The sequence below is a fragment of the Bubalus kerabau genome, chromosome 20 (genome assembly GCF_029407905.1).
Source record: "Bubalus kerabau isolate K-KA32 ecotype Philippines breed swamp buffalo chromosome 20, PCC_UOA_SB_1v2, whole genome shotgun sequence".
NCBI classification, from domain to species: domain Eukaryota; kingdom Metazoa; phylum Chordata; class Mammalia; order Artiodactyla; family Bovidae; genus Bubalus; species Bubalus kerabau.
Genome location: NC_073643.1, coordinates 36,892,056 through 36,915,972, shown reverse-complemented (window position 1 = coordinate 36,915,972; position 23,917 = coordinate 36,892,056). Strand labels below are relative to the sequence as shown.

At 41.2% G+C, this 23,917-nt stretch overlaps 1 protein-coding gene across 13 annotated transcripts in view; it reads left to right on the top strand.

Moving 5' to 3' along the window:
• Positions 1-23,917, top strand: part of SLC25A26 (solute carrier family 25 member 26) — a 148,716-nt gene that overhangs the window by 15,806 nt on the left and 108,993 nt on the right. For 10 of the 13 annotated variants that reach the window (XM_055557200.1, XM_055557193.1, XM_055557192.1 and 7 more), the window contains 2 exons: positions 16,164-16,268; positions 17,537-17,584. The exons of the other annotated variants lie outside the window; for them this stretch is intronic. In XM_055557200.1, the coding sequence (XP_055413175.1) occupies positions 16,164-16,268; positions 17,537-17,584 (153 nt within the window). The remainder of the gene's footprint in view (positions 1-16,163; positions 16,269-17,536; positions 17,585-23,917) is intronic. 13 annotated transcript variants of the gene reach the window in all.

Sequence of the window (23,917 nt, the reverse complement as noted above, 5' to 3'; positions counted from 1 at the left end):
CAATTAGAAGCTGCAGCCGTACTGTTAGATACCCAGCCACACTCTCTCAGGCACTTTGTTTTTTGATGAATCTGAGCACATGCCTCTTCCAAGGGGGCTTTTTGCCCTATTCTGTCTGTTCATTTTCCACTGGGCTGGGGAACCTCTTTTTCTACTTTAGAAACATTAAGTACATAAGGCAGACTTTATAATTCCTCCTTCTTCTTTTAAAAAAATTTATATATGGGGCTTCCCAGGTGGCACTAGTGGTAAAGAACCTACCTGCCGATCGCTTCTTGGCCTTCTGGCTAAGATCAAGTGAAGAACCTACCTGCCAATGCAAGAGACATAAGAGACTCAGGTTAAATCCCTTGGTGAGGAAGATCCCTTGGATGAGGGCATGGTAACCCACCTCAGTATTCTTGCTTGAAGAATCCCATGTGGAGGGGCTTGGCGGGCTATATAGTCCATAGGGTTGCAAAGAGTTGGACATGACTGAAGCGACTTAGCACGCACGTGCATTTATTTATTTGGCTGTGCTGGGTCCTTGGTGCTGTGTGGGCTTTTCTCTAGTTGTGAAGAGTGGGGGCTACTCTTCCTTGCAGCGTGTGGGCTTTTCAGTGCGATATCTTCTTGTTGTAGGCATGGGCTTTAGAGCCCAGGTTCATTAGTTGTGGCATACGGGCTTAGTTGCTCCACAGCATATGGGATCTTCTTGCACTAGGGCTTGAACCCCTGTGTCCTGCATTAGTGGGCAGATTCTTTACCACTGAGCCACCAGGGAAGTCCCTTAATTCCTTCTTAAGAACACGAAACGATAAGAATTATAGAAAGAATTGTCTCCAGATTTATAAGAACCACCTTCCTATTGCTTTCCCTTTTGATATCCTTTCCTCATTTGGACTTCTTCGTTTCCTTTTATCTCAGCTGCTTTTGTTCAGCTCCTCTTAGTTTCCTCCACCGCTTTTGTTATCCCGACCTTGCAGTGTGGATTTAGACCTTAAGAAGGCCTCAATGTGTTTTTGGCAGTGAGGATAAAATACTTCCTTTAGAGGCTTGCAGTGAAGACATGCAGATGGACATGGAAGCGTGGACACACAGTAAAGGGGTCCAGGTATTTTAGGGGAAGTGAATTCGAGTGGATGGATGGGTGTTGGGTCAGGAAAGGCCTCAGAGAATAGCTCGTCCTTGAGCTGGTTTTAGAGGATGATGGTGAGGTGGGTTGGCACAGGGAAGGCTCTCGAACTCAGGCAAACCCCTTGTTAGATGATGCTTTCAAGTTCCGCATGGCTCACAGATGTGACTACACCATCCTGGAGGGCCCTGCCTGCTATGCTGAGGAGTTATTGGCTGTTACGCTTTGAAGGTTTGAGTAGAGCACCTCAGGGTTGGTGGTTTAAGAGCAGCCTCCGGCAGCAGTGTGGAAGTGGGCATGGTGTGTGAATGGAGGCGAGGAGACTTGTACAAATCTCAAGGAGAGAGAACTGATCAGAGTCCCTGTTGAGGCAGAGCGTGGGATGCAGAGGGAGAAGGTGAGTTCATGAGAACCCAAGTGGGGTCCGTCTTTGGAAAGCCTCTCCTGCAGAATTCCTTCAGCGTGTTTCCTCTTGGGGGCCTTTGCTAGCTTGTTGTGGCTGTGTTGTGTGCGTGCTTGAGCTCGTCTCAGAGTCTCCTGAGCTCTGCTTAGAAGCACACCCCAGCTCTTCAGCTGTCCCAGCCCTCTGAGCCCGAGCTGAGCGTGGAAAGGGGAGGAAGAGGAAGGGGAGAGAGAGAGGGCAGGGCCTGGCATAACACCCAGGTGGCGATGATCCTGCTGGTAGTTATTCATTTAAAGAATCAGCATGGATGTGCTGAGAGATTGTTCCTGGTGGCTCTTGTCAAGGAGCTGCTTACATACCATTCCACTGCTTTCTTTATGGCTTCTTTCTCCAACAGATTTCAGACTTTCTGTTGTATGGACTTTTTTCTCCCTAATGTGATAGGCAGTATTCATTCAAGTGGTGTTGACTCATGACCTTGGCCAGTGTGTTTTACTGATTATCTTACGAAGTTTGTGTGGGGTGGTGGGGGAGCTCTGTGTTGGCCCTTTATTTAAGAGCAGTGTCAGTTTATGCTGCCCAAATTAAGCTCAGCTTTATAGAAATGATGGGTATGATTTTCATATAGGATAATGAAGTTGAAGAATCTGACTTAAACTACAGAATTTACAGATACTTGAAGTGCCTATTATTTATCTAGTACTGTGATTGAGGCTAAGAAGCATAGAATAAGAAATTTTGACCCCTGTCCTTGAGGGATATATAAAAAAGTTGGATACATTTACTAAGTAGGTAGAGACTATTTTGAGGGCCTTTGTAAGGAGGCAGAGTATGGATCATGAGCTGTCAAGTTACACAGATCAGGGTTGGAATTGTGTCTTATCTGTGTATTTACTCTGTGTCTGCCGGTCATTTACAGGGCTTCCCTGGTGGCTAAGCAGTAAAGAATCCGCTTGCAGTGCAGGAGACACGGGTTTGATTCCTGGGGTGGGAAGATCCTCTGCAGGAGAGGGCATGGCAACCCACTCCAGTATTCTTGACTGGAGAATCCTATGGACAGAGGAGCCTGGTGGGCTGCAGTCCATGGGTTCTCAAAGAACTGAAGCTGCTGAGCATGCATGCACGCAGGCCATTTACACAACCTTACTGAGCTGTTGTTTTCCTTATCTAGAAAAATTGGGTTAATGCTACCCCACTCAGAGTTCTTGTAAAGCTTAAGTGATACAACACTTCTAAAATGCTCAGGATAGTGTCTGATAATGTAAAATGCTTATTAAAAATTGGTTCTGGTCCCATGTCATGCAAATTGCTGTTTGGAGCACATTCTTAGACTTTTACAGATTTGTGAAGGCTGTCAGTTCCAGAAAACAAAGAAATTGAAATTCAAAGACATATAGCGATGCACTCAAGGTTTCCCAGCTGCTGTGAAAAATAAAATACCATTGCTAAGTGAATAGTTAAACACATATTAGACCTTCAATTTCTACTTTTTATATCTTTTAAAAGTGGCAGAACTGGTGCAGAACTGGAGATGGATGCTGTTTTACTTGGGTAATGTCCCTGGTGGCTTAGATGGTAAAGCATCTGCCCGCAATGCGGGAGACCCAGGTTCGATCCCTGGGTTGGGAAGATCCCCTGGAGAAGGAAATGGCAACCCTTCCAGTACTCTTGCCTAGAAAATTCCATGGATGGAGGAGCCTGGTGGGCTACAGTCCATGGGGTCACAGAGTTGGACACGACTGAGCGACTTCACGAAGAACTTGAATCATTTGAAGTTTACTTCTGAGTTCTGTGAGATTCTATAAACAACTTCTAGACACAGGGCCTAAAAGATATAATTATTTTTGTTGAGAGGACTCTTTTTGTGTAGAGTCTGGATTATCAAGTTTGTTAGTTTTGTCAGGGAAGAGAAGACATACATAAAAAAAATCTCTTTTCATGCTCATTGGCTCTTTGTATATGTGTAAAGAGGCTTATAAGGAAGAAAGGCATAGTGAACTTACACGTCAGTATCAGTGGATATAATTTAAACCCTAAGGGAGATATTGGGCTTCCCTGTGGCTCAGACAGTAAAGAATCCACCTGCAGTGCAGGAGCCCTGGCTTCAGTCCCTGCATTGGGAAGATCTGGAGGAGGGCACGGCAGCCCACTGCAGTATTCTTGCCTGGAGAATTCCATGGACAGAGGAGCCTGGCTGGACAGTCCATGGGCTCACAAAACAGTCAGACATGACTGAGGGACTTAAGCACAAGGAAGGTATAGTAGGATTTATCAATTGCTTTTTCTGTTTTATCAACAACTGTGATTCCATTTATAACCAGAAGATGGCAGAATTGACAAGCAGATGAACTGTGCTGCTAAGTCACTTCAGTCGTGTCCGACTCTGTGCGACCCCAGAGACAGCAGCCCACCAGGCTCCCCCATCCCTGGGATTCTCCAGGCAAGAACACCGGAGTGGGTTGCCATTTCCTTCTCCAAGGAAATGGCAGGGGTTTTAAATTTAAATGGTGGTGTCGAAAAAGGTAATGTTAGGTATTCTTAATTTGAAAACTTGTTTTCTAGAAAGAATTTTGGGAACGTAGAATAAAATACAAGTAAATAAACTGCTTTAAAAATTTTTTTGGGGTGCCCTGAATTCTCATTTTCTGTGTGTCTCTTTGTCTCTGTTTCTCTCTCATTAACTTGCCACTTGGAGTTTACTGTGCAAAGTCTAAAGCAGATTTTTTGTTGTTGCTCAGTCACTAAGTCGTGTCTGACTCTTTGTGACCCCATGGACTGCAGCACGGTAGACTTCCCTGTCCTTCACTATCTCCTGGAGTTTGCTCAAACTCATGTCCATTGAGTCGATGATGCCATCCAACCATCTTATCCTCTGTTGACCCCTTCTCCTCCTGCCCTCAATCTTTCCCAGCATCAGAGTCTCTTTCAGTGAGTTGGGTCTCTGCATCAGGTGGCCAAAGTATTGGAGCTTTAGCATCAGTCCTTCCAGTGAATATTCACGGTTGTTTTCCTTTAGGATTGACTGGTTTGATCTCCCTGCTGAGGAACTCTCAAGAGTCTTCTCCAGCACCACAGTTCGAAAGCAGCTTTACTTCATGATTAAACTTCGATTGGCTCAGTTTTTAAGTGTCTGTTGAACTTATCATGGCATTGCTGGTTTAAACATGAAGAATTAGCTGATAATTAAACCTGGAATCTTTAAGTTCATTAGCTGCATGTAAATATGATACATATTTAATGAAAAATCTGGATCAGTCTTCCAAGGCAATAAAAAAGCAAAACTAAACAAATGGGACCTATCAAATTTAAAAGCTTTTGCACAGCAAAGTGAAAGCGTATGTTGCTCAGTCTTGTCCAGCTCTTTGTGACCCCGTGGACTGTAGTCCTCCAGGCTTCTCTGTCCATGGAATTCTCCAGGCAAGAATACTGGAGTGGATTGCCATTTCTTTCTCCAGGGGATCTTCCTGACCCAGGGATCGAACCCAGGTCTCTTGCATTGCAGGCGGATTGTTTACCGTCTGAGCCACCAAAGGAAATCATAAACAAAACAAAAAAGCTTCCTGTGGACTTGGAGGAAGTATTTGCAAACAGTGTGACTGACAAGAGCTTAATTTCCAAAATACACACACAGTTCATATAGCTCAATAACCAAACAACAAAAAAAAACGGCAATCAAAAAATGGGCAGAAGACCTAAATAGACATTTCTCCAAAGACGACATCCAGTTGATCAGTAGGCACATGAAAAGATGCTTGACATTTTTAATTATTAGAGAAATGCAAATGAAAACATCAGTGAGGTGTTACCTCACACTGGTCAGAATGACTATCATCAAAAAGTCTACAAATAGTAAATGCTGGAGAGGGGTAGAGAGAAGGGAACCCTACTACGCTGTTGGTAGGAATGTAAATTGGTGCACCCATTATGGAAAAAGAGTAAGGCAGTTCCTTAGAAAACTGAAAATAGAGTTGCCATACAGTCCAGCAATCCTACTCTTGGGCATATATCTGGGGAAAACTATAATTCAAAAAAATACACAAACCCCAGTGTTCATAGCATCACTCTAGTAGCCAGGATGTAGAATCAACCTAAATGTCCATGTCCATCAACAGATGAATGAATAAGATGTATACATATATGTACATATAAATGTATGTATTATGTATAATACCATAAAGAACTGTGATGCTGGGGAAGACTCCTGGGAAAGATTGAGGGCAGAAGGAGAAGAGGGCGTCAGAGGACGAGATGGCTGGGTGGCATCTTTGATGCAGTGAACATGAACTTGGCAAACTTCGGGAGATGGTGAGGGACAGGGTGCCTGGTGCGCTGCAGTCCATGGGGTCCCAAAGAGTCGGACATGATCGGGCAATTGAATAACACACACAGTGGAATATTACTTAGCCATAAAAATGAAATAATGCCATTTGCAGCAACATGGTGGGTCTAGAGAATATCATATAAGTCAAGTCAGAGAAAGACAAGATGATATCACTTATATGTATAATTTAAAAAATAATACAAAAGTTATTTCCAAAACAGAAACAGACATAGACAACAAACTTAGAGTTACCAAAGGGAAAAGGATGAAGAGAGAACTTAGGAGCTGGGGGTTAGCAGATACAAACAACTATATATAAAATAAACAGCAAGGACCTATTGTATAGCACAGGGACCAATATGCAGTGTCTTATAATAAACTATGATGGAAAAGAATCTGATAAAGGAGATGTATATAAAACTGAATCACTTTGCTGTAGCCGAAAGTAATACAACATTGTAAATCAATTATACTTCAATGAAAAAATTCTGGAGATGATAATCAAAAGATTTGGGTTTTACCCTTGCTTCCTAGGGCAAGTAGTTCCCTGACCTTCATTAACTTCTGTCTCAGATTGATTTATATGTTAAATACTAACATAATTAGCTTCTAACATGAAATTAATATTTCATATTGGAGAGTGAAAAGTTGGCTTAAAGCTTAGCATTCAGAAAACGAAGATCATGGCATCTGGTCCCATCAGTTCATGGGAAATAGATGGGGAAACAGTGGAAACAGTGTCAGACTTGATTTTTTTGGGCTCCAAAATCGCTGCAGATGGTGACTGCAGCCATGAAATTAAAAGACGCTTACTCCTTGGAAGAAAAGTTATGACCAACCTAGATAGCATATTCAAAAGCAGAGACATTACTTTGCCAACAAAGGTCCGTCTAGTCAAGGCTATGATTTTTCCTGTGGTCATGTATGGATGTGAGAGTTGGACTGTGAAGAAGGCTGAGCACCGAAGAATTGATGCTTTTGAACTGTGGTGTTGGAGAAGACTCTTGAGAGTCCCTTGGACTGCAAGGAGATCCAACCAGTCCATTTTGAAGGAGATCAGCCCTGGGATTTCTTTGGAAGGAATGATGCTGAAGCTGAAACTCCAGTACTTTGGCCACCTCATGTGACGAGTTGACTCATTGGAAAAGACTCTGATGCTGGAGGGATTGGGGGCAGGAGGAGAAGGGGACGACAGAGGATGAGATGGCTGGATGGCATCACTGACTCGATGGATGTGAGTCTGAGTGAACTCCGGGAGTTGGTGATGGACAGGGAGGCCTGGCATGCTGCGAATCATGGGGTTGCAAAGAGTTGGACATGACTGAGCAACTGAACTGATGAAATTAATATTTTTAGGCTGTTTATTAAGTTTCCTACAGAAAAGTCTTAAGTCAGGTATTTTTTTTTTTGGTGTGTAAACTGTGTTGAAATAGCTGGGTAAAAGATAATACAAGTTACTGTGGATGATACCCAGCAAGTTCAAAGAGGGTTTCAAGAGTGAGAGGTTGGAGGTGAGACTGTTAATGACTGGCAAGTGATGTGTGGAGGTGTGGGGCTTGGGTAGGGGAATGAAAGAACCAGGGTGTTTTAGCAGCTTCTTTCTCTCTCTTTTTCTCTGCCTTCACTCATTTTACCTAATACCAGACCAATGTTAACTGTGATTTCCTTTCCTTTCATACACTTACTCTTAGGACTTGTAGTTTTGCATCTTGGTGTTCCATGAATACTAAAAGATATTCTGCTCCCCATTTCAAAAATAAAAACATATCAGAAGAGTTTTTATTTATGTCAACAAAAGAAAAGTCTTGGTAGCAACTTTGATGTTTTTGTAATCATTCTCAATCTGAAGTTCATCAGAGTTTTGGTATATTAAATTCCCCTGAGGTCAGTATTGCATTTGAACATTGATAAAAAAAAATGAGACATGTATTTTCTATATGAAAAGCCTTATTTGTCTTGTCTTTTGATAGAGCTTTAACATATACAACATTTTGGGGTTTAATGAAAATGTCACCCTCCCTGTGTCATGGATTCACACTGAACCCCAGGCGTCTGCGGAAAGGATGCTCTGAAGAATGGATATACCCCAAGACCCTCAGACGACATTGCCTTTGTTTCCTTTCATGCAGCCATGAGACTGTAACATGTTTTTGTTCCTGTGCAGTGAAATACTCTGTTGTGGCTCAGATTCAAATCTAAGAAAGTTCAGAGTTAATAGAAAACCAAATGGAAGGCAAGGGAGCTGCCGAAGGAAATAGAAGCATTACTTTGTGGCCTCTTGGGCCAAAATTGCCGTGCCAGGGAAGTCAGGAAGCCATGCTGGGTGCTTTGTACCTCTTCTGTTAGTTAGATTGTTTTTCGTCTGAGAACCTTTACAAAATTTCTCTTCTGCTGCTGTATTTTTAAGAAATAAAAATCAACATAAGAACATGGAGGGTTATGAAGCATGAAGTTCCATAAATATTTATGCTGAGGCACAAAAGTGGATGATTCCTATTTTCTTGACATATTGGGGTCATATTTCACTCTTGACCTCTTGAGTTGAAAAATACAAGGAGTTAGTGTACCCTTTTCTTTCTTTTCTCTTTCTTATTTATTTTTCATTTCTATAATGAGTTTTAGATGCTGGGAACTGCCCTGTAAGGTTCATGTAAGTTTCAGTGGACTTTATTTTCTATCCTGGCTTATAAATATGGCTTTAGAAGTTTGCACTCTTACCAAAAATAACATAATTTATATCCAGTTTTAGTTAGTCGTAAGCTATTTAATGTGTGTGTGTGTTAAAATTGAAACTAAATGTTGTTTTTGTCAGGGCTAATAAGTAGGATTGTTTCTAAAAGCGTATTTTAAGTAGTCTTCTAATTTTATTTTGTCCCTCACTTAAAATCTTTAGTTCAAAACAAATGTTTTTGCCCTTTGAAATTATGTTAAAGAAACTTATGAAGTAATTATACATGTTCATTGTGGAGAATTTAGAAAATGCAAGTGGGCAGAAAAGGCGAAAAATCACCTGTAATCCCACTCTGTTTTTTCTATTCTTTTTGTAACTATTGATACATGTAAAAATAGTCTATTCGGTTCAAAGGAAAAAAATGTATTTAGAAAATTCTGAAGTATTGGTAATGTTTTTCTGTGGAAATGATTAATTTTTGGCATTTCCCCCTTTCTTGGGTAGTTTTATTTACTTTCTACATAATACCAAAAAATGGTAGATGCAGTTTTGTCAATTAAACCTAAAATCAACTTGGAAAAAAAATAAACTAGAGCATTTCGTGTCCCCTCTCCCACCCCTGTTGATTCCAGTTGATTAGTAAATTTAATGCATGTTTTTGCCCTCAGATTATTTATGTTTAGTATGAGAGAAAGCAGTATATTTTCAAAAACTATATGGCATAAGTTAAGTGAAAAATTTTCAATTGAAATTTTTTTTGGGGGGCTGAGAATAGTCAGGAAATAGTTTATTTGGAGAATAAAGAGAATCTTTTGAGCTTAAAAAAGAGAAAGTATGATGGGCAAAAATTAAGAATTATAGAAATCAAAACCTAAAAGGGTATGATGAAGATTTCCAGTACAAATCAAATAAGAAAAGCTAGACCCCAGAAGGCGATGGGAATGCTTGAGAGTTCACTGACACAGCTGGGACCACTGACTAGGTCTGAAGCCCCTCACCCAGACCACTGCTCATCCCCTCCTGGAGCCAAGTCCTGAATGAACAGCCCAGTTTGGATGCAGAATGGCACCCTGTGCTGAAGGCAGCGCAATTAAAGGGATGCTGCCCTCGTGGTGCAGGCGTGGCTTGGGCCCCTGGCTCTACCTTTTTCATAGTCTCGGGGGTTTTCACGTCATCCCATTTCTTTTATAAATTGTCAACCTCTGCCTTGCTGTTACAACTTTCCCTCATCCTTACGTACAGATACTTTTACGATCCTAAACTCTCTCTCCTAATGTCTCCCCCAGCTTTCTTTAGGAGTTGTCCACACTTGCCCATCCCGATCTCTGAATCACTTGTGAATTCACTGTAATTCAGTGTGAATTCACTCTCCTGGCCCAGCCCTCCCCTGGAACCATTCTTGGGACCTTCACTAATCCTAATGTGTGCACTGGTTGAGACTCGTGACCCATTATTCTGGGAATCTCCCTGTGAGACTTTTGGTCCCCTTGACTGTCAGCTGTCGAGTAGCATTCTTGGTTGCTTGCAGTTGAAATTGATCTTGGCTATCGTGTGAGAAAAAAGGTTGATGTTTGGAAAGTTGGCAGACATTGCTGCTTTCCCTTTCTCCCTTGGTTTGCTTTGAGTGGCAATGTCCCTAACCCTTTTCTTGATCTACATATTCTTAGCCTTCCTAAAAGAGGGTGGCCATGTCACACAGTGATGGCCAAGTGGATACCCACTAGGGGGCCTCTGAAAAAAAAAAAAAGAAGAGACCTTTTCTTGCCTGGAATCCAGTTGTGTGACCGGGTCATGCTGGAGGATATTTGAGTCACATTACTCATGAGGCAGCAAGCCTGTGGATAAAAGGCCAGTACGCCAGCATTGGCAGAAAGGAAAGAGAAAGAGCATGGATTCTAGCTCACTTTGTAGAGGTTCTGCACTAAATGTTGACCAAAATACTTGTTAGGCGACAACTTAATGTCATTTATTGCCCAAGCCACTAGTTGGTGTTCTGCTGCTTTATCCAAAAGAGATTTTGTAATTGACTCAGAGCACTGTTTGATGGCTCTTAGAATAGATGAAGACTGGAGAATGAGGGAAATGAATGGGAGGGGAAGCCATGGCAAGGACCACAATCAGGCCTGTACCTTAGGGTCAGTGCAGTTAGGATGCTGTCCCCGGCACTGCCCCTGGACCCTGGACCTTGGATGTTGCTCTCCCGGTAGCCCCAGAACGGTACTGTCCAACAGAAAGATCCTATAAGACAATGGTGTAATTTTACATTTTCTAGTAAGCACATTAGAAAAGTGAAAAATAAAAAGCTAGCTGGATGATTTTAATACAAGTTCTCAATCCACACGTATCCAGAGTATTAACCTTTCAGCATGTAATCAGTATAAAAGAATTATTAATGGGATAGTTCACATTATTTTTTGACACTAAGACATTCAGCATCCTTTGTGTGTGTGGTGTTTGCAGCAGCTTGCAGTTGCATTTGCAGCTTGGCCAGTGCTCTGTAGCCTCACGTGGCTGGTGGCTAGGATTGGCCAGTGTCGCTCAGGATGCAAATGCTTGGGTGGGAGTAACTGACAAGTGAAGCCTAAGTTGGTGACATGGCCAGGGAGAAGAGTGACTGACACCTTTTGTTTTCTTCAGTAGGGGAGCCTCTCACATGTGAGAATTGAAAACTGGGCAGCCACAGAAGACCAGTGCTCACTGCAGCAGTTTTTTCCTTCTCATATGTCTGATCAGGTCTTTTTGAATGCTTTATAAGAATGGGTGTTCCTCGGAATTCCATTCTTGACCTTTTGACCTTCCCTTTTTGCCTTTTTCTTAGGTAATTTAATTCACTCTCTTGGTTCCAGGTATACCACTTAATGCTGATGATTTCTATGTCTGTATCTCTTGCCCTGTTACTTTCAAGTTTTAGTCAGATACTAATTTCTTGACCAGATAGAGCCCCTTACATGTGTCACGACTTCTCAACATGTCGCAGTCTAAACTCTAAACCTGTTTTCCTCCTCTGACCCCTGGTCTCATTTAACAGCACCACTATATTGACCTCTTATCAGTCACCAGTTCCTTTCATTTAACTCCTGACTCAAATTTCCTTCTTCTATGAACTATATTCATGTCCTGGTATCTTCTACAGAACTGTTGTAGCACTCTTAGAGCTTGTCTTTTGCTTTCTTTTTGTCTTTCCTCTTTGCCTCTTACCATTCTCTCTCGTCTTTCAAGTATTCTCCTACCTGCTGCAGCCAGAGTGATGTCCCTAAAGCACATGCAGGTTATCATTCTTCTGCCTAAACTTTGTATGTGTATTTTATGTATTTTTTTAATTGAAACACAGTTGATGTAAAGTATTATGTAAGTTATAGGTGTGTAATACAGTAGTTTACAACTTTTAGAGATTATACTCCACTTATTGTAAATTATGGGCTATGGTCCCTCTTTTGGACAGTGTATCCTTGTTGCTTATTTTTTCCTTGTACCTTATTTTATATCTGATAGTTTGTACTGCTTAATCCCCTGCCACTGTAACTCCCCTCCCCCAACTTCCTCTCCCCATCAGTAACTACTAAGTTATTCTGTATCTGCGAGTCTGCTTCCTTGTGTCATATTCACTGGTTCATTGTATTTGTTTTTTTTAGATTCCACATGTAAGTGATATCATACTGTATTTGTCTTTCTCTGTTTCACTTCACTCAACGTAATGCCCTCCAAGTCCGTCTATGTTGCCGCTGCAGATCCTCTGCCTCAGCTTTTCCAGTTGTTCCCATTGTCTGTGCACGGAAGTCCAGCCTCTGTGTGTGGCACACAGGGCCTCCTTGCTCGGCCATCAGTTCAGTCTTCTGACCTTGAACTTGAAGTTTTGGTGGTATGGAGCGGGTTGGGTGAGCACACACTGGAAGCTAAGGTGACTCTGTTGACCGGAACACCCGCTTCACACTTGTGTGCTTTTCTGTTTCCACTCCCCATCATGCCCTTTTTACTTTTCTTCTCCAGCTAATTCTTGCGCATTTGGAAGGTTCTCTGAAGGCATAATATCTGACAGTTTTCGTTTTCCCCCAGTCTGGAAGTTGGACTAAATACCCCTCCTTTCCATTTGCTATGGTACTTGTCTCTGCCTCTGGGAAGTTTTATTCTATTTCTTGCCATGTATTGTTGAAACTGTTTGTTATGTGACTGTGGGTGCTTTGAGGTCAGGGCAGCTTCTTAGTCGTCTTTACCAGGCAGTTTCTTCTGCCGTATCTGGCTCCATCTGTTTTTATTGAACTGAATCAGTAAATGTGAAAGGAGGCTATGCGTGGAAAGATAAACTGGCCCAAATTGCAAATAGCTTTGCAGACAGAAAGCATTCAAGTGATTGATGAATGAAGAAAAACAAGGTAGATTATATTGTTTTGTAAGTCTTCTCAGTTTGGGGAAAAAAATGACGTGAGTTCATTAATCCTTTGTTGTCCTCGTGATAGCAGTTGGAGTGCATCCACATAAAGTACTGTTACTTCTGAGCTATGTTTCAGAGGGGATATGGCCATGTTAGCTGACTCCGTGACGTCTAGAATCAATCACATGCCATCTCTGTTCCTTGTGTCCTGGGGTTGCTGAGGCCTACATCTGTTCTGTGTGTGCTCTGCTTTTGTTGAGGTGAATATGAAGGAAGGATTTGGCAGGGTTTATGCCTAGAGTAGGGATTGGCAAACCATTGCCTGTTTTTATAAATAAAGTTTTATTGGAACACAATTGCACCATTTACATACGGATTACTATCTTTAGCTGTTTTTGTGTTCCCACAGCGTAGTTCAACTGTAGTGACAGAGATCGTGTGGCTTGCAAAGTCTAAAATATTTACTGTTTGATTGTTTTTATATAAAAAGTTTGAGGAGAAGGCAATGGCAACCCACTCCAGTACTCTTGCCTGGAAAATCCCATGGACGGAGGAACCTGGTAGGCTGCAGTCCATGGGGTCGCACAGAGTCGGACACGACTGAAGCGACTTAGCAGCAGCAGCACGCAGTTATAAGCATAATGTAGATGGATCCTAAACTACATATCATGTGTAATTCATAAATGAGATTGTGCTTACATAAAGAAATGATCCTCTTAAGTGTAGAATTAATGGACTTTTAGACTGGTTCCAAATAGGAAAAGGAGTACGTCAAGGCTGTATATTGTCACCCTGCTTATTTAACTTATATGCAGAGTACATCATGAGAAACGCTGGGCTGGAAGAAGCACAAGCTGGAATCAAGATTGCCAGGAGAAATACCAATAACCTCAGATATGCAGATGACACCACCCTTATGGCAGAAAGTGAAGAAGAACTAGAAAGCCTCTTGATGAAAGTGAAAGAGGAGAGTGAAAAAGTTGACTTAAAGTTCACCATTCAGAAAACTAAGATCATGGCATCTGGTCCCATCACTTCATGGCAAATAGATGGGGAAACAGTGTCAGACTTTATTTTTTTGGGCTCCAAAATTACTGCCGATTGTGAGTGCAGCCATGAAATTAAAAGATGCTTACTCCTTGGAAGGAAAGTTATGACCAACCTAGATAGCGTATTAAAAAGCAGGGACATCACTTTGTCAACAAAGGTCCATCTAGTCAAGGCTATGGTTTTTCCAGTTGTCATGTATGGATATGAAAGTTGGACTGTGAAGAAAGCTGAGCGCCGAAGAATTGATGCTTTTGAGCTGTGGTGTTGGAGAAGACTCTTGAGAGTGAGTCCCTTGGACTGCAAGGAGATCCAACCAGTCCATTCTAAAGGAGATGGAGTCCTGTGTGTTCTTTTGAAGGACTGATTCTAAAGCTGAAACTCCAGTACTTTGGCCACCTCAAGTGAAGAGTTAACTCATTGGAAAAGACTCTGATGCCAGGAGGGATTGGAGGCAGGAGGAGAAGGGGACGACAGAGGATGAGATGGCTGGATGGCATCACCAACTCGATGGACATGAGTTTGGTTGAACTCCGAGAGTTTGTGATGGACAGGAAGGCCTGGTGTGCTGTGATTCATGGGGTTGCAAAGAGTCGGACACGACTGAGCGACTGAACTGAACTGAACTGACACAATATCCTTTCTGTGTTGGTGCTTGTATTTAAGACTGTAAACATCATCAGCTTTTGCACAGTAAATATCTCTGTTAGACTCGTTAAAAAAGTATCTTCTATGGTTAATAAAATGTAAAGACTGCACCTGCAAAAAAAAAATTTTTTTTTGCTGATTTGTACCTTTGTCATTGCTGTTATTTAGTCACCAAGTCGTGTCCAACTCTTTGCGACCCCATGGACTATAGCCCATCAGGCTTCTCTTGTCAGTGGGATTTTGCAGGCATGAATAGTGTGGATTGGGTTGTCATTTCCTTCTCCAGTGGATCTTCCTGACCCAGGGATTGAACCCAAGTCTCATGTATTGGCAGGCCGAGTCTTCGCTGCTGAACCACCGGGGAAGCCCAGTTTGTACCTTAATATTAACAGCTACTTAATATTAGAAAGACAAAGCCTTATATAATACCCAAATTGGGTAGTAATCTCAAATTGGGAATTAGGAGACTGCGGATTAAAAATGGCAAGTATCCTATTTGATGGTATGGTTTTCTTAAATTTCTTGTTTTTGTTTCCATTTTGCTGCACGTGTTATGAAGAAAAAGTGTCCACATTTTTTATTGTGCCTCATATATATGAAATGCATATTCTGAAAGTTTTAAAATTAATTTCCTCAACCATGTACAAAACACTGAACACCAGAGTCAGGTGTGTGAATTCCAAGTTGAAGAAAAAAATTTGTATCCTTGGCAGACTGCTTGGTCTGTGGAGGCTTAAATATAGGACTTCCACTATAGCAGTTTAAAATACCAGTTCATATGTCTCCCTCCCTGTTCCCTGCTGCCTTCTGTCCTCCAGTGGGCAGAGTCCCTTCTAATATGACCAGTTCTTTATTGTTAACTGTTCCTCTAAAGATAAGTGGGCTACTGAAAGCAGAGTCCTGGAAGTGTGCGATTGAGGTGCTGTGTAACTGACGCTGGCATGTTCCCAAGGGTGATGTTACAGTTATTTGTTGACTGGTCTAGTCGACAAATGGTATGGACCAGGCAAGACCTAAGTCTACTCAAATGCTGGAGCAGGGCCCAAGAGTACCTGGGGTTACTCCTCAGCTGTTGAGTGTTTCAAGAGACATTACTTGGGGAGGTCAGGGGTGCTGGAGCTGTGAACAGGTTGAGGCTGGAAATGGAGTGGAATGGAAGATTGGGGTAATCAGCTGATTTTTCAGTCTTGCTTCTGTCATTGTGCATTACTCCAGTAAAGCTAAGGCACTTTGGATTCATTCATCAAGCAGACATGTTTGAAATGGCTGTCATGTGAACGCCAGAGGCCCTGCTAGGTGTTGGGAGTTCAGAATGAATACATGAGCTCCTTCCCATGGAGGGGTATATAGACGGGTGTGCTTGGAGCAGTGAGGCAGGAGGTGGGAGGATCCCCACAGAACAGTGCATATCCATTCATGCTGTGAGTATTTTAGGTTAAAAAAGAAACAAAAACAGAAAACCCTTTTGATGTCTTGGAGTGAGCACTGTACATTATGCTTTTCTTTAACGGCATTTTTTGCTTATAAAAAATTTCCGCTCTCATAACAATTACTTTGTTTTAAGGATATAATTAAATTTATGTATTTTAGGTTGCCTGCCTGATTCGAGTTCCTTCTGAAGTAGTTAAGCAGAGGGCACAAGTATCTGCTTCTTCAGGAACATTTCACATTTTCTCTAACATCTTATGTCAAGAGGTGAGAATATGTGTTTTTTGTGGCTGCATCGGGTCTTAGCTGTAGCATGAGGGACCTAGTTCCCGGACCAGGGATCGAATCTGGGTCCCCTGAGTTGGGAGCACAGTCTTAGCCACTGGGCTACCAGGGGAGTCCTAAGAATATGTTTTTAAGCTCTCGTATTGAGGATATTTTATTGTAGCTGATAGGAATATTGTGGCCCTCATCCCAGGAGCCTTAGAGCTTAAGGCTAAATTTACTGTCCAATTATAGCAACTGTTAATGCTAAGATTATCTTTGCCTTTCCATTGTTTTTCAATTTTTTATTTTCAATTTTATTTCTTTTTCAAATTTCTAAACAAATGCACCATTAAGTATGTGTCCTACATTGTAATTGGCCTGTCATTCTTTTAGAATCAGAAATAAATAGTGAATATATGAAGTGAATAAAGATGTATTAAAACATCACTACAGAATTTGAGGACCATGGAAGAGACCTGTGGTAATGGACTGATATAGTGACCCGTGTCATAATATTTATATATACTTGTAATTTGTCTTATACTGGTTCATGTTAAACTGTGGGTCAGAAATCATGCTTGCTGACCATGTGACTGGGGACCATTGAGCTGCTTTTCTTTATAGTTTGTACAGAAGTGCCCCCCCCATCTTTTTTTTTAAAAATGGAAGTCAATCTCATGAAAATTTCATTGAGTCCAGGTTTTAGGAGAGTTATTTTTAATGATCCCTCTGTCACCTCAATGAGGGGACATTGAGTATTGAATCATGTGAATGAGATCAGTCCAGGGAAGGGTTCCTGTTGAATCATGTGGGTAGTTAAATAGATCAAGGCTTGTCCAAAGGTATTTATCACTTTTGAGAGATTACTTATGAATTTATCATGTCTGATGATTGAAAATACAAAATATAATTTTGTTTTTATATGAAAGGATAGCATTCTGTGTGCATTTGCTTTTGAAAATACGTTTGTTTAAAGCATCTCAAGTATTTTTTTCCCCAAGAGACGAAATGTTGAAAACTAGTAAAGCTTAGTTGAATTGTAATCAGCTTTGTTATTTTATTACAAATGATGTTCTCATTTGAAAGGAAGCTAACCTGAGCTTTATGTACCTTAGGCTGGTTTAGCTCCTTTAACCTCTTGGAGAATTGTCATACTGAATATCTTAAAACTCAAACTTTAGAAAAGGTTAATCTGCTTTATGCAGACTGTTGTTTAGAAGTCTCTGCTATTCTGACTTTCTGAGCTCTTGTCTTTTTATTTGTTTCAGGGCATCCAAGGATTATATCGAGGCTACAAAAGCACTGTTTTAAGAGAGGTAACTAGCTAAATTTCTAATACTGAAGTATGAGAGAATGATACGCTTTGTTCAATAAGTTTATTTGGAGAGTCTGGTTTAAAAAATTACAAAGGGAAATTATCGACCACTGTATAGTCTTTTTTTTTGTTGTTAGCTTAATTTTTAAGGCACGGGATTAAAAAAACTGTATTTTTTTTTGACTGGTCTGGCTGTTTGCGTGTGGGCTTTCTCTATTTGTGACGAGCTGGGGCTAGTTGTGGAGCAGGGCTTCATGCTGTGGTGGCCTCTGTTGATGAAAGAATGGAGCCCGCTAGGGCACACGGGCTCCCTAGCGTTTGGGCTTTAGTAGTTGCAGCACATGGTCTTAATTGCCCCACGGCATGTGAAAACTTCCTGGACCAGGCATCAAACCTGTGTTCCCTCCATTGGCAGGTGGATTCTTAACCACTGAACCACAGGGAAGTCCACTGTTATCTTCGTTCTGAAATCTGATGACTGGGTAGAATGAGTTGGTCCTGCTGAAAGAGCAACCCCAATGGTCAGAATGACCCATTCTATAGCTTCATGTTTATCTAAGGTGGCTACATGGCCACCACAGCTGACATAGTAAGAAACAGCTACTAAGGGTAAGATGTCAGGTTAATTACTGTAATACACAAAATGAGAGATAAAATGGTCATGAATGAAGCACTCTGGGAGACAAGGGTCTCAAAAGTATGTTTTTATATGAAAAATTGTACAGTTAGCTCTTATCTTCCTGATGACAAAACACGATGTATTAGAAAGTTCATTCTGGCCTGGAGTGCTGGCCGGCCTGAGATTCTCAGTGCAGTGTGCCTTGGAGCAAGCCTTCTAGCTTCGAAATTCTGAGGTTCAATATGTGGTCAGTGTCTTTTTTTCTTTGATTGAAAAAATCAAAGTATTTTAGTGTGTATATTACTGCAGAAAACATGTTTTAAATTTTTATTCACATATAAGAGGCAACTTTTTCTTTTTGGTTTTTGTTGTTTTACTTTTTTTAGATGATTTTTTTAAGATGGAAGGATAATTGCTCTACAGTGTTGTGTTGGCCTTTGCCATACAATGCAAATCAGTCATAACTCTATATATTCCCTCCCAGAAGAGGCTATTTTGAGGTTTAAAAGTTGACCTATAGATAAGGTGGCATATGGAATATAAGAGAAGTCTTTGTTTGGTTTGGGACATAAGTTGGTTTCTTTTTTTTTTTTTTTTTTTTTTACGAGTTTAAATCCTACACTTTTTTTTTTTTTGAGGTATAATTGACAAATGAAATTGTGAGGCATTTGAAGTATACAGTGTGATGATTTGATATAGGTATACATTGGGAAAAGGATTAGAACATAATTTTCTATTAAAATGCAAAAGAGAATCCGCATACCTCTCCTTGAATCCTTGTTTTCTGTTTGGATTTCCCTTGGATGCTAAAATGTTCTCATTTATAGAAATGTGTTTAATTTAAATACATATTGTTATAATTAGCAGAAAATTGAAATTCTTTGGAATCTGAATTTTGTTCCCAGGTAGTTTTTTATTTTGTCTTACTTGTTTGTTGTTAGTATAGATTACAGTCTTCTTTATGAAACACCAGCACTGTTACGTGTTATTTGAAGCTTTGATTTCTATGAAGTAATAACCTTCAGTGCGGTGGTGGTGTTGATGTATATCTTTGAAAAACTTCTTTTGAAGGCAGACTGAATGTTTCAAAATTAAGTTATTTGTGTGAAGATGACTTCTGCCTTTCAAAATAACCATCTTCATTCTGTCCTTATTTTCTGACTCACTAAGCACTTGTTATTTACTCAGGTTTCACCTGGGTGCAGGAAAAAGAGAGGTGGACAATAAATCTCTTTTTTATTTTTCTGTGAGATGCCGAATGAATGAATATTTACATGCCAGAGAATACTCATTGTGCATACAAACAAATAGGTAAAACATGGTTACAACTGCATACTGTTCTTCTAAAAATTTGTTTTGACGTACGTCACACTAGTAATTAATTTCTAGGCTGCAGTTCTTGCTAAAAGTGTGACCCTGCTGAGATGACTTTGTTTACTCAAAATGGCAGTGGTTTACTGAAAATTTAATTGGGGTCTTCTGCATTATGCATTTTAATAAAAGATCCTTCAGAATTGATTTTAGTTGAGATATTGCTTTTGTACAGATTCTCAGAGAGAATGAGAGAAGAGTTATTGCCAAATGAAACATAGCTTCTTCTCAAAATGAGAAAAATAAGAAGTGATGTATCTTCTTTAAACAAAATTTTTGCATTATAAATAGTTTCAGTTTTTACATTGTTCTGACATCAGTATAAGATCTTTTCACCAAGAGCTTGTTTGATTGTTTCAATAAGAAAATACATTGAAGCCTTAGTGAGAATCACAAGGAAGCTTATACATTTATTCTGTGTGCGGTTTTTGTTTGAAATAGTTTTATCTCCCTCACAGTAGCCCATTAGAATGAAATTGAAGTTTGAATCCATGCCTTATAAGATAGATTATGTGTGTTCTTTAGATTTTGTGAATGCTGTCACATGGTTTGATGTTTGTGGAGATTGCATGCTTATCCCTTATGTTCTCCTAAATTATTTTAGTTACTGTGAATTTTAGACAGAGTCTAAGCAAGGTCAACCAATTATACTCTTTATCTCACCCTTTCAGTATTCATATTCCTCATGATCTAGGCCAGATTAAATGTGGCCAAGCATTGTGGGGCAGTGCGGTTATTTCAGTAACATGGAAATGGGGAGTAAAGTCACAGCAGCCTCTGTAGCCAGGCTGGTTTCAGAGTTTCCATTGACCTAGACATAGCATATTAAAAAGCAGAGGCATTACTTTGCCAGCAAAGGTCTGTCTAGTCAAAGCTATGGGTTTTCTAGTAGTCATGTATGGATGTGCATACATGAACTAAGCATCAGGGTCTATAGGAGGCACTTCATGTGGGTCTCTTCATTTAATTCACACGAGAACCTCAATATAATTAAAACCGTCAGCTCACAGTAAAGGAATAAACTCACTTTCAGATACATATTCATATGCCCAGTCTCACTTAAAATTACAGTTGAGATCACTTCTCACCTCTGGAATTGCTAGTACCATTGGTGAGAAGTGTAAAAGTGTTAGCCGCTTCAGTTGTGTCCGACTCTTTGAGACCCCGTGGACTGTAGCTCGACAGACTCCTCTGTCCATGGGATTCTCCAGGCAAGAATACTGGAGTGGGTTGCCGTTCCCTTCTCCAGGGGATCCTCCCAACTCAGGGATCAATCTCTGTCTCCTGCACTACAGGCTGATTCTCTACCATCTGAGTCAACAGGGAAGCCCCAACTGTGGCTGCCCCTAACTAGCTTCCCCACAAGAATGTGAATCCTTCAGGGCAGAAGTGTTCTGCGTGGTGCCCAACACACACAGCAGGTACACCTTTAAAAAGGAGTAGAATGTGTGGAGAAAACCCATTTGTTGAGTTTAACTTACCGGAAATGACTTGCCTCTCTGTTTTCTTTTGCTACAGAAATTCCTTTCTAATTCACATCCAAGGTCGAGAGGCTGCTCTCCATACAACTTCTGGGTCAGTCAGTTCAGTTCAGTTCAGTCACTCAGTAGTGTCTCTTTGTGACCCCATGGACTGCAGCACGCCAGGCTTTCCTGTCCATCACCGACTCCCGGAGTTTACTCAAACTCATGTCCATTGAGTTAGTGATGCCATCCAACCATCTCATCCTCTGTCATCCCCTTGTCCCGCCTTCATTCTTTCCCAGCATAAGGGTCTTTTCCCATGAGTCAGTTTTTCGCATCAGGTGGCCAAAGTATTGGCATTTCAGCTTCAACATCAGTCCTTCCAATGAACACCCAGGACTGATTTCCCCTAGGATGGACTGGTTGGATCTCCTTGCAGTCCAAGGGACTCTCAAGAGTCTTCTCCAACACCACAGTTCAAAAGCATCAATTCTTCGGCGCTCAGCTTTCTTTATGGTCCAACTCTGACATCCATACATATTGGTAAAATCAAAGCTTTGACTAGATGGACCTTTGTTGGCAGAATAATGTCTCTGCTTTTTAATATACTGTCTAGGTTGGTCATAACTTTTCCTCCAAGGAGTAAGCGTCTTTTAATTTCATGGCTGCGGTCACCATCAGCAGTGATTTTGGAGTCCCAAAACATAAAATCTCTCACTGTTTCCATTGTTTCTCCATGTATTTGGCATGAAGTGATGGGACCAGATGCCATGATCTTCGTTTTCTGAATGTTGAGCTTTAAGCCAACTTTTTCACTCTCCTCTTTCACTTTCATCAAGAGGCTTTTGAGTTCCTCTTCACTTTCTGCCATATGGGTGGTGTCATCTGCGTATCTGAGGTTATTGATATTTCTTCTGGCAATCTTGATTCCAGCTTGTGCTTCTTCCAGTCCAGCATTTCTCATGGTGTACTCTGCATATATGTTTACTAAGCATGGTGACAATATACAGCCTTGACGTACTCCTTTCCCAATTTGGAACCAGTCTGTTGTTCCATGTCCAGTTCTAACTGTTGCTTCTTGACCTGCATACAGATTTCTCAGGAGACACATCAGGTGGTCTGGTATTCCTATCTCTTGAAGAACTGTCCACAGTTTGTTGTGATCCAGACAGTCAAAGACTTTGGCATAGTCAATAAAGTAGAAGTAGATGTTTTCTTGGAACTCTCTTGCTTTTTCGATGATGCAATGGATCATGGCTCCGCCCATCAGAACTAGACCGAGTTTCCCCCTCAGTCAGTATCTTCCATCAGGAAGCTTCCATAAGCCTCTTACTCTTCTCCATCAGAGGGCAGACAGACTGAAAACCACAGTCACAGAAAACTAACCAATCTGATCACATGGACCACAGCCTTGTCTAACTCAGTGAAACTATGAGCCATGCCATGTAGGGCCACCCAAGACGGACAGGTGATGGTGGAGAGGTCTGACAAAACGTGATCCACTGGAGAAGGAAATGGAAAACCACCTCAGTATTCTTGTCCGAGAACTCCATGAACAGTGAAAAGGCAAAAAGATAGGAAACTGACAGATGATCTCCCCAGGTCGGTAGGTGCCTAGTGTGCTACGGGAGATCAGTAGAGAAATAACTCCAGAAAGAATGAAGAGATGGAGTCAAAGCAAAAACAACACCCAGGTGTGGATGTGATTGGTGATGAAAGTAAAGTCCTGAGGCTTAGGATATATTCAGGATATGTTAACTATGATTAATAGTATTCTTGGTAACTGAAAGGGCTTTTGACAGGAAATGACATCTCAGTGAGTGCCGGGGTCCAGCCCCGGTGGATCCAGGGAATTCGAAGCGGGGACGGCGTCGGCGAGGATCAGGAAACAACTGCTTAATTAAACGTTAATTAAGAATATAAAGAGTAATAGAATAAGGATAGCTCAGTGAGGAAATTCAGTGGAGAAAAGAGGCTGAAATAAGGATAGCTCAGTGAGGAAATTCAGTGGAGAAAAGAGGCTGAATAATTCAGCCAGAAGGTGAGAGAAAGAACGACATGGGGAGACCAAGTTTTGGTGAACAAGGCCCGCACTTTATTTTCCAAAGTAGTTTTTATACCTTAAGTTATGCATAGAGGATAATGGGGGAAGGGGTAGAGTCATGCAGCAAGCCGGACTTTCTTCCTGCAAACTTATCATATGCAAAAGCTTAGGTGATTTGCATCATCTTCTGGCCCGGAGGCCTGTTAACATTTTAAGACCCTTTCTTCAGAAAACTTACTTTTCTCTAAAGGTGATTGGTCAGGAGCCACCCTCCAAAAGCAGTAGATAAAGTTGCATTCCTACAGAGCAAAGGTGTGGTGGGCTATAACAAGAAAAAGAGTTAACTCAAGGGTCCCAGGTTACAAATATTAAAGCTACTACTTACACCAATTATATTAATCAATACACTGCCAGGGACACAGCAGGTAAGGGATATGGAGACTTAGCAGCAAACATTGGCCCAACAAGTGAAAATCCCTTCACCAATACAATTTCTAATCAATCTTTTAACTGCTCAAAGGAATCTGTGTTTAGACAGTTTAGAACATCTCATGCCTCTCAAGGTTGGGAGGCTCTGAGCAATCACATGTGGCCGGAAAAACCTATTCAGGCAGGCTAGAGGATTTCCAAAGGAATTTGTAGGTTGAAACACTGTCACACCCAGGAATTGTTAACTGGAGCTGTAAGCTAACTCTTTTTTCAGAGAGAGGTAGTGGGGGACAGCCCCCGTAAAGTCAGAGGTGTAGGTGAAAGCACAAAGCAGAAAGTAGGCAGACTCTGGTTTTGGGGGGTAGATGCTCGAGAATTTCCAGGGGGACTCCTGAGGCTCGATCCTGC